This window comes from Delphinapterus leucas, chromosome 11 (genome assembly GCF_059928025.1).
Source record: "Delphinapterus leucas isolate spDelLeu-1000000601 "Yukka" chromosome 11, BTC_Dleu_Yukka2, whole genome shotgun sequence".
NCBI classification, from domain to species: domain Eukaryota; kingdom Metazoa; phylum Chordata; class Mammalia; order Artiodactyla; family Monodontidae; genus Delphinapterus; species Delphinapterus leucas.
Genome location: NC_143139.1, coordinates 60,802,253 through 60,814,492, shown reverse-complemented (window position 1 = coordinate 60,814,492; position 12,240 = coordinate 60,802,253). Strand labels below are relative to the sequence as shown.

The 12,240-nt window shown below is 35.6% G+C and overlaps 1 protein-coding gene across 9 annotated transcripts in view; it reads left to right on the top strand.

The window, feature by feature from the left end:
• OSBPL8 (oxysterol binding protein like 8) overlaps window positions 1–12,240 on the top strand; it is a 195,713-nt gene that overhangs the window by 140,742 nt on the left and 42,731 nt on the right. For all 9 annotated transcript variants that reach the window (XM_022559910.3, XM_022559907.3, XM_022559908.3 and 6 more), the window contains 5 exons: window positions 1,069–1,272; window positions 3,382–3,466; window positions 5,070–5,241; window positions 8,558–8,795; window positions 9,408–9,592. In XM_022559910.3, the coding sequence (XP_022415618.1) occupies window positions 1,069–1,272; window positions 3,382–3,466; window positions 5,070–5,241; window positions 8,558–8,795; window positions 9,408–9,592 (884 nt within the window). The remainder of the gene's footprint in view (window positions 1–1,068; window positions 1,273–3,381; window positions 3,467–5,069; window positions 5,242–8,557; window positions 8,796–9,407; window positions 9,593–12,240) is intronic.

The window sequence follows — 12,240 nt, the reverse complement described above, 5'->3', positions numbered from 1 at the left end:
AGGAACTGGGCCGCACAGCAGGAGGTGAGCAGCGGACGAGCGAGCGAAGCTTCATCTGCCGCTCCCCATCGCTTGTGTTACTGCGTGAACTATCCCCCCTCTTTGTGGAAAAATTGTCTTCCACGAAACCGGTCCCTGGTGCCAGAAAGGTTGGGGACCGCTTGTCTCATTGATGTCCTGTAAAGAAATATTTTGTTTGCTGTTCAAATTATCATTTAGTATTATTGTAGACTTGGTATATTTGCATTTTGGAGAAGATATGAGACAAAGTTAGTGTAAAAGTTACCATTTGAAAAGCATTAATTTGCAGAACAACATACATATTGCTATTTCTATTCCTTATTCTTTTAGCCTCTGGTTATTTCCACTTATTTTTATTTCCTGTCACCTTAGTCACTCTATCCTCTTTATCATTCTTATCTGTAGGATATTTGGTAGGAATATTTTAGCCTAATGCTAACTTTGAGAATGGTCTTGTAAGACCCTGACTCCCAGGAAGTTTTAGTACCTGGCTTTCACCTAAAAATCACCCCAGCACTGAAAGCTTTTCACCTTCCCCAAGGATAGGTACAACCTCCAACCTAAAATCCTTATGGGATCTGTCATGGAAGTTTTCTTACTAAAATAGAAGTCTAGTGATAGTTTCCTTGATAGTTCAAGTAATACGGGGGTCTTCTTCGATATTATTCTGAAAACACCTTCTGACTTATATTGGCTCTACTTACTAAGTCTTTAAGCTCCATATCCTATACTAGGAAAGTATATTTTAATGGCCCCTGACCTGGCCAGGAAGGTTAGGAAAGCCATTCTACTTGGTACATTGTTTTGAAATTGTTGATGCAGCCTCCCACTAGAATTTAAGTTCCTCAGAAGCAGGAGTCATGCTGTTTTCACATTTATTTCCAGTGCTTGCTATTTAGTAGCTTAACAAACATACACCTAGTGAATTTAAAGTGTACACTTTATGGAAATTTTAGATTAAAATACCCTATTTGCCTCTATTTGGTTAGTATCTTGTGGAGCAGAGAAACAAAGGTTTATTTCTTAAATAAACTTATATTTTTGTAGATTCGTGGTACTCTAAAGAGCTGGACCAAATTGTGGTGTGTGTTGAAACCTGGTGTGCTACTGATCTATAAAACCCAAAAAAATGGTCAATGGGTAGGAACAGTTCTTCTGAATGCCTGTGAGATCATTGAGCGTCCATCAAAAAAGGATGGCTTTTGTTTTAAACTTTTCCATCCTTTGGAGCAGTCCATTTGGGCAGTGAAGGTAAGTAAGCACTTGTTAGTTATATAGGTGAGAGGTAAAGATGACAATCTATAAGTAGAACTGAGATAAATCAATGAATGATTAATGATTGCTGTCCTCTGCCAGAACTTATAAATTTGTTTTTGTCTTCAATCACATTATTCCTTTTTCTGTTTCTACCCACGATGAAATGTGCACCAAAATGCTTAGTTTACCTTTAAGATCTAACATAAAAATTTCTCCAGAAAATGCTTCCCAAATTTATATTGTACCTTATTATCTCTTGTCTGTAGGGGTTGTTTGTACTGTTCTTTTACTTTGCAATTACCAGCTTTGCTTTGTAATATTGTATCCTGTTTACTGTGAGTGTTCTTCTCTTTATCAAATTGTCAGACTCCCTAGAACAGAAGCTGCCATTTATTTTGGTGGTCTTTCCTGTATTGATGTAAATATGTGATAGGAAGCCTATAAGCAGAAGCAGTCCTACATATTTTTGAGAGGCAGCTTTCTTTGAAGATGGAGCTCTAATGCTTTTATAACTAAAAAGCATTACCGTGGTCACTCCTTGTTTTAAAAACAATCAATCAAGAAAATAGAAATGCTCTATTTGATAAACTATTATACTAAGGAATTCTACGAACAGTAGACAGGCAGTACATGATAACTGAATAAATGAGTCTAGCTTAAGTTTTTACAAAGCAATCATTGTTTTAGTTTCTAAAGTCAATTACACTTGAATAAAGGTTTTGGGACTCCTCCTTTAGGTAAACAACCTAATTGAGATTAGAACTCAATGTAGCTTCAGCTTTTTAATTTGTTGGGTATTGCTTAATTAGGCAATATACAGACACCTAGGAAAAGACCTGGACTTTTAACCTTTATTTCAGTAGTGTGGAATCATAGCAGGAATAAATTTAGGATTACAGAGTTAGTTTTATTCTGAGATTATATACTTCCCACAGGGGAAAGAATTTAACCCATGAAACCTCTGGTATTTCTGTATCATGTCATTCTGAAGTGAAAAAAAATTACTTTCAAAATCCTTTATATGTATATTATTTATTCTTTACTACTATTTTTAGGCATTGTAAGAATTATAATGAATTTTAAAATCATTAAAAGGTACTTATAATGTCAAGTTATTTCATTCCAGATATTGGTGGGAGGGAAATTTGTACAATTATATGAACATCAGAATATTCTTCACAAGCAAAACCTACTTAGGACATTGTTTAAGCAGCTTAAAAGTCAATGTCTATGCTTAGGAAAGAGTAATGTTTATAAATTTTTACTTTGTGTCAGGGACTCTTTTCAGCATGTTATATGGAATCTTTTTTTAATTCTCGTGCCTGTAAGGTACGAGATAAGGAGGATACAAATTTCCTGTAAGGAGGATACAAATATCCCCCATTACCCAGATAAAGAGATTGAGGCCTAAAGAGGTTACTTAAGTAATTTTTCTAGTATGGAATCAAGATTGAAACCCAGGCAGTCTGACTCAAGGTCCTACTCTATACTGGTTCTAGGAACTAGACCATAAATTATAAAGCCATTTGAAAATACCCAAGGGATATTATAGGATTTGTTAAAATCGTATTGATTTGTTTCTACTTTTTTCACTTTAAATGTCCATCTTTACTTCCTAATGTTTATGCTTCTTAAAATCCATTTTATTCTTTGATCTGACAACTTAAAAAATTATTTTTCCCTGGACCTAGTAAAAATTCATTTCTCTTTTTCTTATAAGTTTCCAGCTGTTTCTTTAGGTTTCCAGAAATTTAGTATTTCTCATCTAATAGTTTCTGTAGTATGGAAATTATCTGTTAAATTAAAATTTGGTCTCATATGGGAAATTTTAGGTTTCTCTTTAATATGTGAACAATATGCAGAGATAATGCTTAATGTTAACTATAAGTTCAGTTTTCTGGTAAGGAGGTAAATTTTGTGGAAGAGGAAAGCTTTCCTCGGAACTTAACATTTGCTTTCTTAAGAAGCATGAAATTAAAGCTTGTTTGTTTTTAAAAATTATAATCCATGCCTCACTTAGATTATTACAGATAATTATGAATAATATAAAGTTGAGATCTCATAATACTGTACACCATTTATTTTGTTTATTCTGCTTTTAAGGGTCCAAAAGGTGAAGCAGTTGGATCCATAACTCAGCCCTTACCTAGCAGTTATTTGATCATCCGAGCTACTTCAGAGTCAGATGGTAAATACAAATGATGGATTGGATTTTGGTCCTTATTTTTAAGAGTCACTTAAAAAAATACTATATACTTTTATAGATCTATACTTTTATAGATCGCTGCATTTTCCTTTGGGAAATCTGCATTTAGTATGGAATTTGCAGCAGACGTATTATAATCATAAATTGCCTAGAACACTAAATATATCATCAACTTGGTTGACAAATGGGGAGATCTAATAGGAAGGAAGCATTATATAATTGAGTAATAAACTAGCAGCCTGGAGTTTTCTTCTTCATCCTTTATTGACATATTAACACCTTTTTGACTTGATTAGCATTCTCTGTGGTAACTCATTAAGTTTTGTCATTTTAGAAGTACATTTCATACTATTTATATTTTATCATTAAATATTAACATGACACTGTATACACTATTTTGTTTTTTTGCATAAGACGTTCAAACACAAACTTCTGTTCTGTACTTTATTACTTAATATTTAATTCCTGAAACAAATATGGGGGGGTATAATTTGTATGGAAGCAAGGTAACTTTAAAACTTTAATAATTGATAATGGATTTTTTCTTCACTTTTATGTTTTATAGTGTAGACTAGCTTAGCCTAGGGAATCATGTAACCTTCTAAACTTTACTTTCACTAGATGATTATTTTTTAAATTAAAATATCATAGGCATGAGCTTTCATTATGAAAACGATTTATGTGGCTGATATTGCCACCATATCTTGAAACAAATGTATATGACTTAAGAGCAATTAACATTTTTTTTCTACTAGTACTGTTCTAAATTTTAATTTAAAAAAAATAAAGTTATTGGGGGGAGGGATAAATTGGGAGTTTGGGGATTGACATATACACACTATTATATTTACAATAGATACCAACAAGGACCTACTGCTGAGCGCTGTTGAGCACTGGGAACTCTGCTCAATATTCTGTAATAACCTAAATGGGAAAAAAAATTTCAGAAAGAATAGATATATGTATATGTATAACTGGATCACTTTGCTGTGCACCTGAAACACAACATTGTAAATCAACTATAGTCGAATATAAACAAAAATTAAAATACATAGAGTCAACCACACACACACAAAATTAAGTTGTTAATGTTTCTACTAACTAATATGGCAGTTAATAACAGTATTAGACAGGCATTTTTCTGACTTAAAATTTTGGTGCTAAACCTGGGATAGATGTCCTGTCAACAACAAAATATTATTTTAGATAGTTTGTTTATAGTAGAAACATAATCCCTTAGGTATATTTCATGTACCTTTTTGGTACCTTCAGTTATTCTACATGTTAATGTTTGAAGCTTTTAAAAATAAAGTACATTTATTTTAGATTAGATGTATTTTCTAATGTATGTTAATGCTATTTATTTACCAGTGGTTTCTAGATATTTAGAATGTAAAAAGCACTTATTAAACTGAAAAATTGCATTAAGACATCCTGGCAGGATTTTATATTCTAATTAATTTTTACAGTGCATGTTTCTGAGAGAAATAATAGTATGTTTAAAAGTTAACAGTGTTAAATTAAGATGGATGCTAGTTTTTCTAGTTTCTTGAATTATACTATTTATGAATCTGTCTTTTTCTAGGAAGGTGCTGGATGGATGCTTTGGAGTTGGCTTTGAAATGTTCTAGTCTTCTTAAACGTACAATGATCAGGGAAGGAAAGGAACATGACCTGAGCATCTCATCAGAGAGCACACATGTGACTTTGTATGGCTTATTACGTGCTAACAGTCTCCACAGTGGTGATAACTTCCAGTAAGTAGATATTGCCACTAATTTGGTGATTATTTTCGAGACTGTGTTATTCACTAGGTTAGTTGGCAGGCCTAGAATTTTTGTATTGTATCTAGGATTGAAACTTAGCTGTCTTTAAACCCCTATGGACTGGTTTAAAATTTGAGTTGCTATGGTGAGGTGTAGAGAGTTATTTCCTTGATTCCAGCTAATATGAATTACTTGTTCTTTCCTAAATACAACCATGCTAACTACCTTGTCTTTGTGCCTGGTGTTCCGTCAATTAAGAATGACGTCTAGTCCTACTTGCTCTTTTCTTCCGTCATACTCCTGTGTTTTCTTCAAGGCCAATCTCAATCTCAAATATTATATCATATGCGAAGCCTTTCTTTGCCTCATAAAAATGAGATGTAATCCGTCCTTCTACTGTTGTTCTATTAGCACTTTTTTGTTTTTTCTATAATGGACTTGACTTATTCTACCTGGTATTTGTGGAATTCTCCTATTATATTGTGTTTCAAATTGGAACTGTATCCTACTTGTGGTTTTTTTTTTTCCCCTGAAGCATTCATTGTAGTTAATACTAAAAAAAATTTTCTTCAAGGAAACGAAGGTTGAGGTTCAGATCTCTTCTGTTGCTTTGCAGGAAAAATAGACTTCCGCTTTTCCTGCCTGGCCCCAGCCCTCAGCTTTTCCTCCCTGGCCCCAGCCCTCAGCTTCTCTGCAGCCACTTATTTCTGTCAGCATTGACGTTACCCTCCTCAAAGTTAGACTGCTTCTCTCCTCGCTTCCCTGTAAGCGGAGCTGAACTTTTTTTTTTTTTTTTCTATCCTTTTGTTTGACTCTTTTTCTTTACTCTCTTTTAAAACCGCCAAAAATAAATAAATAAATAAAACCACCATTACCTTATCTTTTACATCCTTTCTTTGCAGATCTATAATCTGGAGCTTTATTTTATCCTAGTGTAGGAGTCTGAATGGGATAGGATGAGGGGGAGGGAGGTGCACCTGATATAGGAATGGGTTTTTGTTGGGGCCTTTTCCCCTGGTATTATAGAATACCAGGTAATCCTTGAATGCTCTTATTTGGGGATCTTAAAATTCATCTGCTTCACGTATTTATTCATTAAAAAATTTTGAGTCTCTTTTCTGTGTAAGATACCATACACTTTTCTTTGTAATTCACCACATTGTGAATAGGAAAATGAATCAGATATGATCCTAAATTTGAATCCAGTATAACAGTTTACTAGCCGTGTAATCCTAGAGAGATGTTTTGTTTTGTTTTGCTTGAAAGCGATAAAATGCCAGGCAACTATAAATAGTAGGAAGAAAAGAATGACATAAACAACCAAAGGAGAGATGTCTTAGGGTAATATACGATCAGGAGAATTTAGAGGATGAAAACATAATATCCAGCTAGGGAATCAGGGAGAGGATCAATATAACAGATTTTACCATTAAGTAGAATCAACATATGAACACGTTCATTTGGATATATGACAGAAAATGAGCTAGGAACTGATGTTGCAGAGATGAGGAAGGATGGGAGCCTACCTTCGAGACTTAGAGTCTCCTTGGATGTAAGAGACAGGAAACGGGTAAAGTTAAAAAAAGATTACCAAGTTTTAAGCCTGAGTAACTGGGAAGATGATAAAAAAATTTTAAAAGGACCATATTTGGGAGATAATATATTAAATATTGGATATGTTAAGGATGCAGTGGTCCCAGTATATATAGATGTGGTCAACCAAGCTTTTAAAAACATGAATCTGAAGCTTATTCTTGCATGCATGGGAAATCATCAAACAGAAATCATCAAATAGAAATGATGAAGTCTTGAAACTGGACAGGTTGCCAAAGGGGAGAGAGGATAAAACAAAATAAAAGAGAAAATAAAAAACAGATTGTGAGGGATTAAGGAGAGACTAGATGGTAAGAAAGCAAAGACAGCAATATATGATTGTAAAGGAGAAAAAAGAAAATAAGTATTCTAAAAAATGAATTTCTGTTAGAAGTTGTCTGATTAAAATCCAAACATAAGAAGATTTTGGAAAAATAGAGACTAAAAGAGAATCAAATAGGACTACTCTGTTAGACTTATCTCAGCATTGTTAAAATGTCAATTATTATATATAACGGCACCATGTATTCTTTTGTAAAGTACTTTACAAATTTTTTTTACCAAACAAAACCCACAGATACTTTCCTAAATGAGAAATTTCTAAAAAAATGTTTGATTCTGGAAGTGATTTTAAAAAAAAAATTGTTTCCTTTTTGTGCAGAATAGTAACCCTAGTCTTGTAAGTAAGAATAAGGTTGGGTATGGCAGCTTAACAATTTTAGGCCATAGGTTCATTTCCTTAAGCTGAAATTTCCATTTCCAGTTCTCCATAGAGTTTTTTTTCAAGGTTAAGCCTATCCAGTTGTTTTTTTTTCTTTCTTTTGGCTCCGTTGGGTCTTCGTTGCTGTGCGTGGGCCTTCTCTGGTTGCGGTGAGCGGGGGCTACTCTTCATTGTGGTGCACAGGCTTCTCATTTTGGTGGCCTCTCGTTGCGGAGCACAGGCTCTAGGTGCGCAGTCTTCAGTAGTTGCGGAGCGCAGGCTCTAGGGTGAAGGCTCAGTAGTTGTGGCACAGGGGCTCAGTAGTTGTGGCTCACGGGCTCTAGAATGCAGGCTCAGTAGTTGTGGTGCATAGGCTTCATTGCTCTGCGGCATGTGGGATCTTCCCGAACCAGGGATCAAACCCATGTCTCCTGCATTGACAGGCAGATTCCTAACCACTGTGCCACCAAGGAAGTCCTCAGTCCAGTATTAAATTGATATAATTACCGTATACATTTCTCCTTTTATTTTTGGACTTATTATGAGTGACTTTGGAGACCTTTACAGGTAGAAAGTCATAATTCATTTGCGTTCACTTGAGAATCTAGTGGTCTTGTCTTGAAGTTTTTCTTTAGACCAGAAGTGATAGGTTGATTCAAGTGATGATGTTTGTAAAACTAAGGGAAAAATCTAGCAAGAAATAGTCTAAAATTTTGCTTTTGGAAAATTTTAGACCTAAAGGATAGAGAAGCAAAGAGCTCAGAGTGTCATCTTTTAGCATTTTCCAGGTTTTAATTTAATTTCTCTGTGCCTCCATTTATTAATCTGTGAAATGAGAGTAATAATTTTACTTTTAGGGCTATTTTATGATTAAATGAGTTAAACTATATAAAACACTTAGAATGGTACCCTGCACATAGTAAATTCTCAGTAAGTGTTACATATCCTTCTTATTTATAAATTAAATATTCTTAACCTCCTTTATCCTTCCTCCTAATAATTCTTTCTCTTAAGGTTAAATGATAGTGAAATTGAACGGCAGCATTTTAAGGACCAAGATATGTATTCTGATAAATCTGATAAAGAAAATGATCAAGAGCATGATGAGTCTGACAATGAGGTGATGGGGAAAAGTGAAGAAAGTGACACAGATACATCAGAAAGGCAAGATGACTCATACATTGAACCTGAGCCTGTTGAGCCTTTAAAGGAGACTACCTACACTGAACAGAGCCATGAAGAACTCGGAGAGGTAACAGTCTGTGATTTTCAGAGATTTTGGTTTTCTAATTCTTGGAAATTTACAGATGAAATTGAAGATATTTGTATGACCTATTGCTTCTTTTCCTGAAAGAGAATAGTATTTATATAATACCTATTTTATTTTAAAAGTTGCATACATATGAATATATCAAGATTTATAAACAATTAAACACATATACTCGCACAAATACCAATATATTCTATTAAATTTAGAGTTTACATCTTCAGGTTTGATTTTGAAATAAGATACTCCTTGATGTTATTGCCAGGTACAAAGTAAATTGTAGGGAAACATGAATTTATAGCTTTCTTGTTATTGCTAATGCATAGAAGTAAACATAGTATAAAATAATAGAGTATAATGTTTTTTTGTAATGGATTCTTTGTATATATCATTCACTTTATTTAGTGTCTCTTGCGACTACCCTTTTACTAAATTTTATAGGTGTTGACTTATTACCTAATGGGTTATTTTCACATTTTAAGATTGCTTGGAATAGTCTTAGAGAAGATTCATATTTTCAGTATTAGCTGTCTTATCTACATATTTATGTGTCTGAAATAAATATAGTATTTCAGTATTTTTTGTTAATTGCTAAAGGCAGGTGAGGCTTCTCAAACAGAAACTGTGTCAGAAGAAAACAAAAGCCTTATCTGGACACTACTGAAACAAGTCCGTCCTGGCATGGACCTATCCAGGGTGGTTCTGCCTACATTTATTTTGGAACCCCGTTCTTTCCTGGATAAACTTTCAGATTACTACTATCATGCAGATTTCCTATCTGAGTAAGTAAATTCTCATTTCTTAAAATAAAAGATACTTCATGGTTTTCGAGTATTTTCAGAGTGCTGATTTCAGTGGTAATGCTGTCCCAAAATCAGGCTCAAATGAGATACCACTCTCTCTTCTCCACCACTTCTGTAGTTGACCTTAATAAGAAGCAGGTTTAATACTTTGCTGTAATGTTTCCATTTATGAGGTCAAATGGAGAAATCACGAGCTTGAGGAAGACAGGAATTCTGCCCCTGCCTTGACAGCACTGCCATCACAGGCTCCCTGACCTGTGCATTGACCTAACACAGGGAGAGCTGGTTGGCATTCTTGGTTCTCCCCCACCTAAGTCCTCCTTCAGGTCCCATCCTGGGGCTTCTGCTTTTGTTTGTGCTTATTCTCTCTGCAGGCAGTGAGGCATGTGCAGCTTATCACAACTGGAACATCCTACTAACTGCTGGCACATGGCATAAATCCCCACTCTCACCTTTGCTTTTCTTCCTGCCAGCTGATCCTGGGAGTAATTCTGAAGAAGGCAGGCATGAGGGAGGTGGAGGAGGAGCTGCCTACCTCTTTCCCAGCAGTTTCTTGGACAATCATACTTTTCCAGGTTTCACTTGCTGCCCCCATTCCAGCAACAGTTTCAAGGCGCTGTGTTTTCTAAGATACTAGGTTCTGGCCCTGTGACCTGATTTTTAGATTCTGCATTAATACCTGTATTCAGTTTATTCATTGCATTATTAGTCTATTAGTTGCGTTAATGAACATTGCAAAAAAAAGAAAAAACAAGCTGATTCAAAGGATAATTCGTAAACTGTGGGAGATTTTTGCAAATTAAGTCATAAATGAACTGTTAAGCTCCCTAAAATAAAAAGGGCTCTTTTTATTTTAGTGAATGAAAAGAAATTCTTAGTGAATGAAAAAAAACAAGCTTATTCAAAGGATAATTCGTAAACTGTGGGAGATTTTTGCAAATTAAGTCATAAATGAACTGTTAAGCTCCCTAAAATAAAAAGGGCTCTTTTTATTTTAGTGAATGAAAAGAAATTCTATGAAAAGAAATTCTTAGTGAATGAAAATGATCAATAACCTAATAGAAAAAGAAGTGGAGGAAATGACCAAGCAGTTTAAAAATGAAGTAATAAAAATAGTCCTTAAGGGCTTCCCTGGTGGCGCAGTGGTTGAGAGTACGCCTGCCGATGCAGGGGACACAGGTTCGTGCCCCGGTCTGGGAAGATCCCACATGCCGCGGAGCAGCTGGGCCTGTGAGCCATGGCCTCTGAGCCTGCGCGTCCGGAGCCTGTGCTCCGCAATGGGAGAGGCCACAGCAGTGAGAGGACCGCGTACAGCAAAAAAAAAAAAAAAAGTCCTTAAACATGTAAACTTCACTTAAAATAAGAAAAGTGCAAATTCAAACCATAATAAGATCTATTTTCCATCCATCACTTTGACCAAAAATCTAGATGCTTTTATACCCCAGTTCTGCTTCCTTTTATCTATCTAGAATTGTATTTCCCTCAGAATATGAGGTAGGTTCCTATGAATCACAGTAAGATCTTGAGAGATGACCATTTTCCCAAATTAAAAGGTTGCACTTCTGGCAACACACACTGTTGCTAAGGTTGTGTGGCACTCATAGACTGCTGTTGGGTCATACAAACTAGCACAGTGCATTAGAAAGGCATCTGGCAGTATCTACCAAAATTATAAATGTATTCAATCCTTTGATCCAGTAATCCTGCTTCTGGGAATATCTCCTACAGATACAACTCCACATGTACAAAATGACATATATACAAAATTGTTGCAGCAGGATTTGGAACAGCAAAAGGTTAGATAACTCAATTGTCCAGCCACAGTTGACTGGTTAAGTAATGTATGGTACATCCACACTAAGGAAGAACTCTATAAACTGATTTGGAGGGATCTTCAGGAGTGTGTGTGTGTGTGTAAAAAAAGCAAGATACAGAAGAATGCATTTAGTTTGTTCCCCCTTTTTTTTAAGAAAAAGACTACATATTTGGGACTTCCCTGGTGGCACAGTGGTTAAGAATCCTCCTGCCAGTGCAGAGGATACGGGTTCGATCCCTGGTCCAGGAAGATCCCACATGCTGCAGAGCGACTAAGCCTGTGAGCCACAACTACTGAGCCTGCGCTCGAGAGCCCACGAGCCACAACTCCTGAGCCCCCATGCTGCAGCTACTGAAGTCCGTGTGCTTAAAGCCCGTGCTCCGCAACAAGAGAAGCCATCACACTGAGAAGCCCACGTACCACAATGAAGACTCAACACAGCCAAAGAAAAAAAAGACTACATATTTATATTTGCTTCTTTATACTTCAAGAAAACTATATAAAAAGAAGCAACTAGGGACTTCCCTGGCAGTCCAGTGGTTAATACTCTGTGCTTCCACTGCAGGGGGCGCGGGTTAGATCCCTGGTTGATTCCTGGTCGGGGCATTAAGATCCCATATGCCACGTGGTGCGGCCAAAAAAAAAAAAGAAGCAGCTAAAAAAAAAGGTTGCCTATGGGAGGTTAAGTAGGAAGAGTATGGAGAGATGGGGCAATAGCAAGACTGTGTACTTCTTTATATTGCTTTGAGTTTTGAACTGTGCATTCTACATACATGTAAAGCTGTAAATAAATTGTGTAGTAAGAGAATTT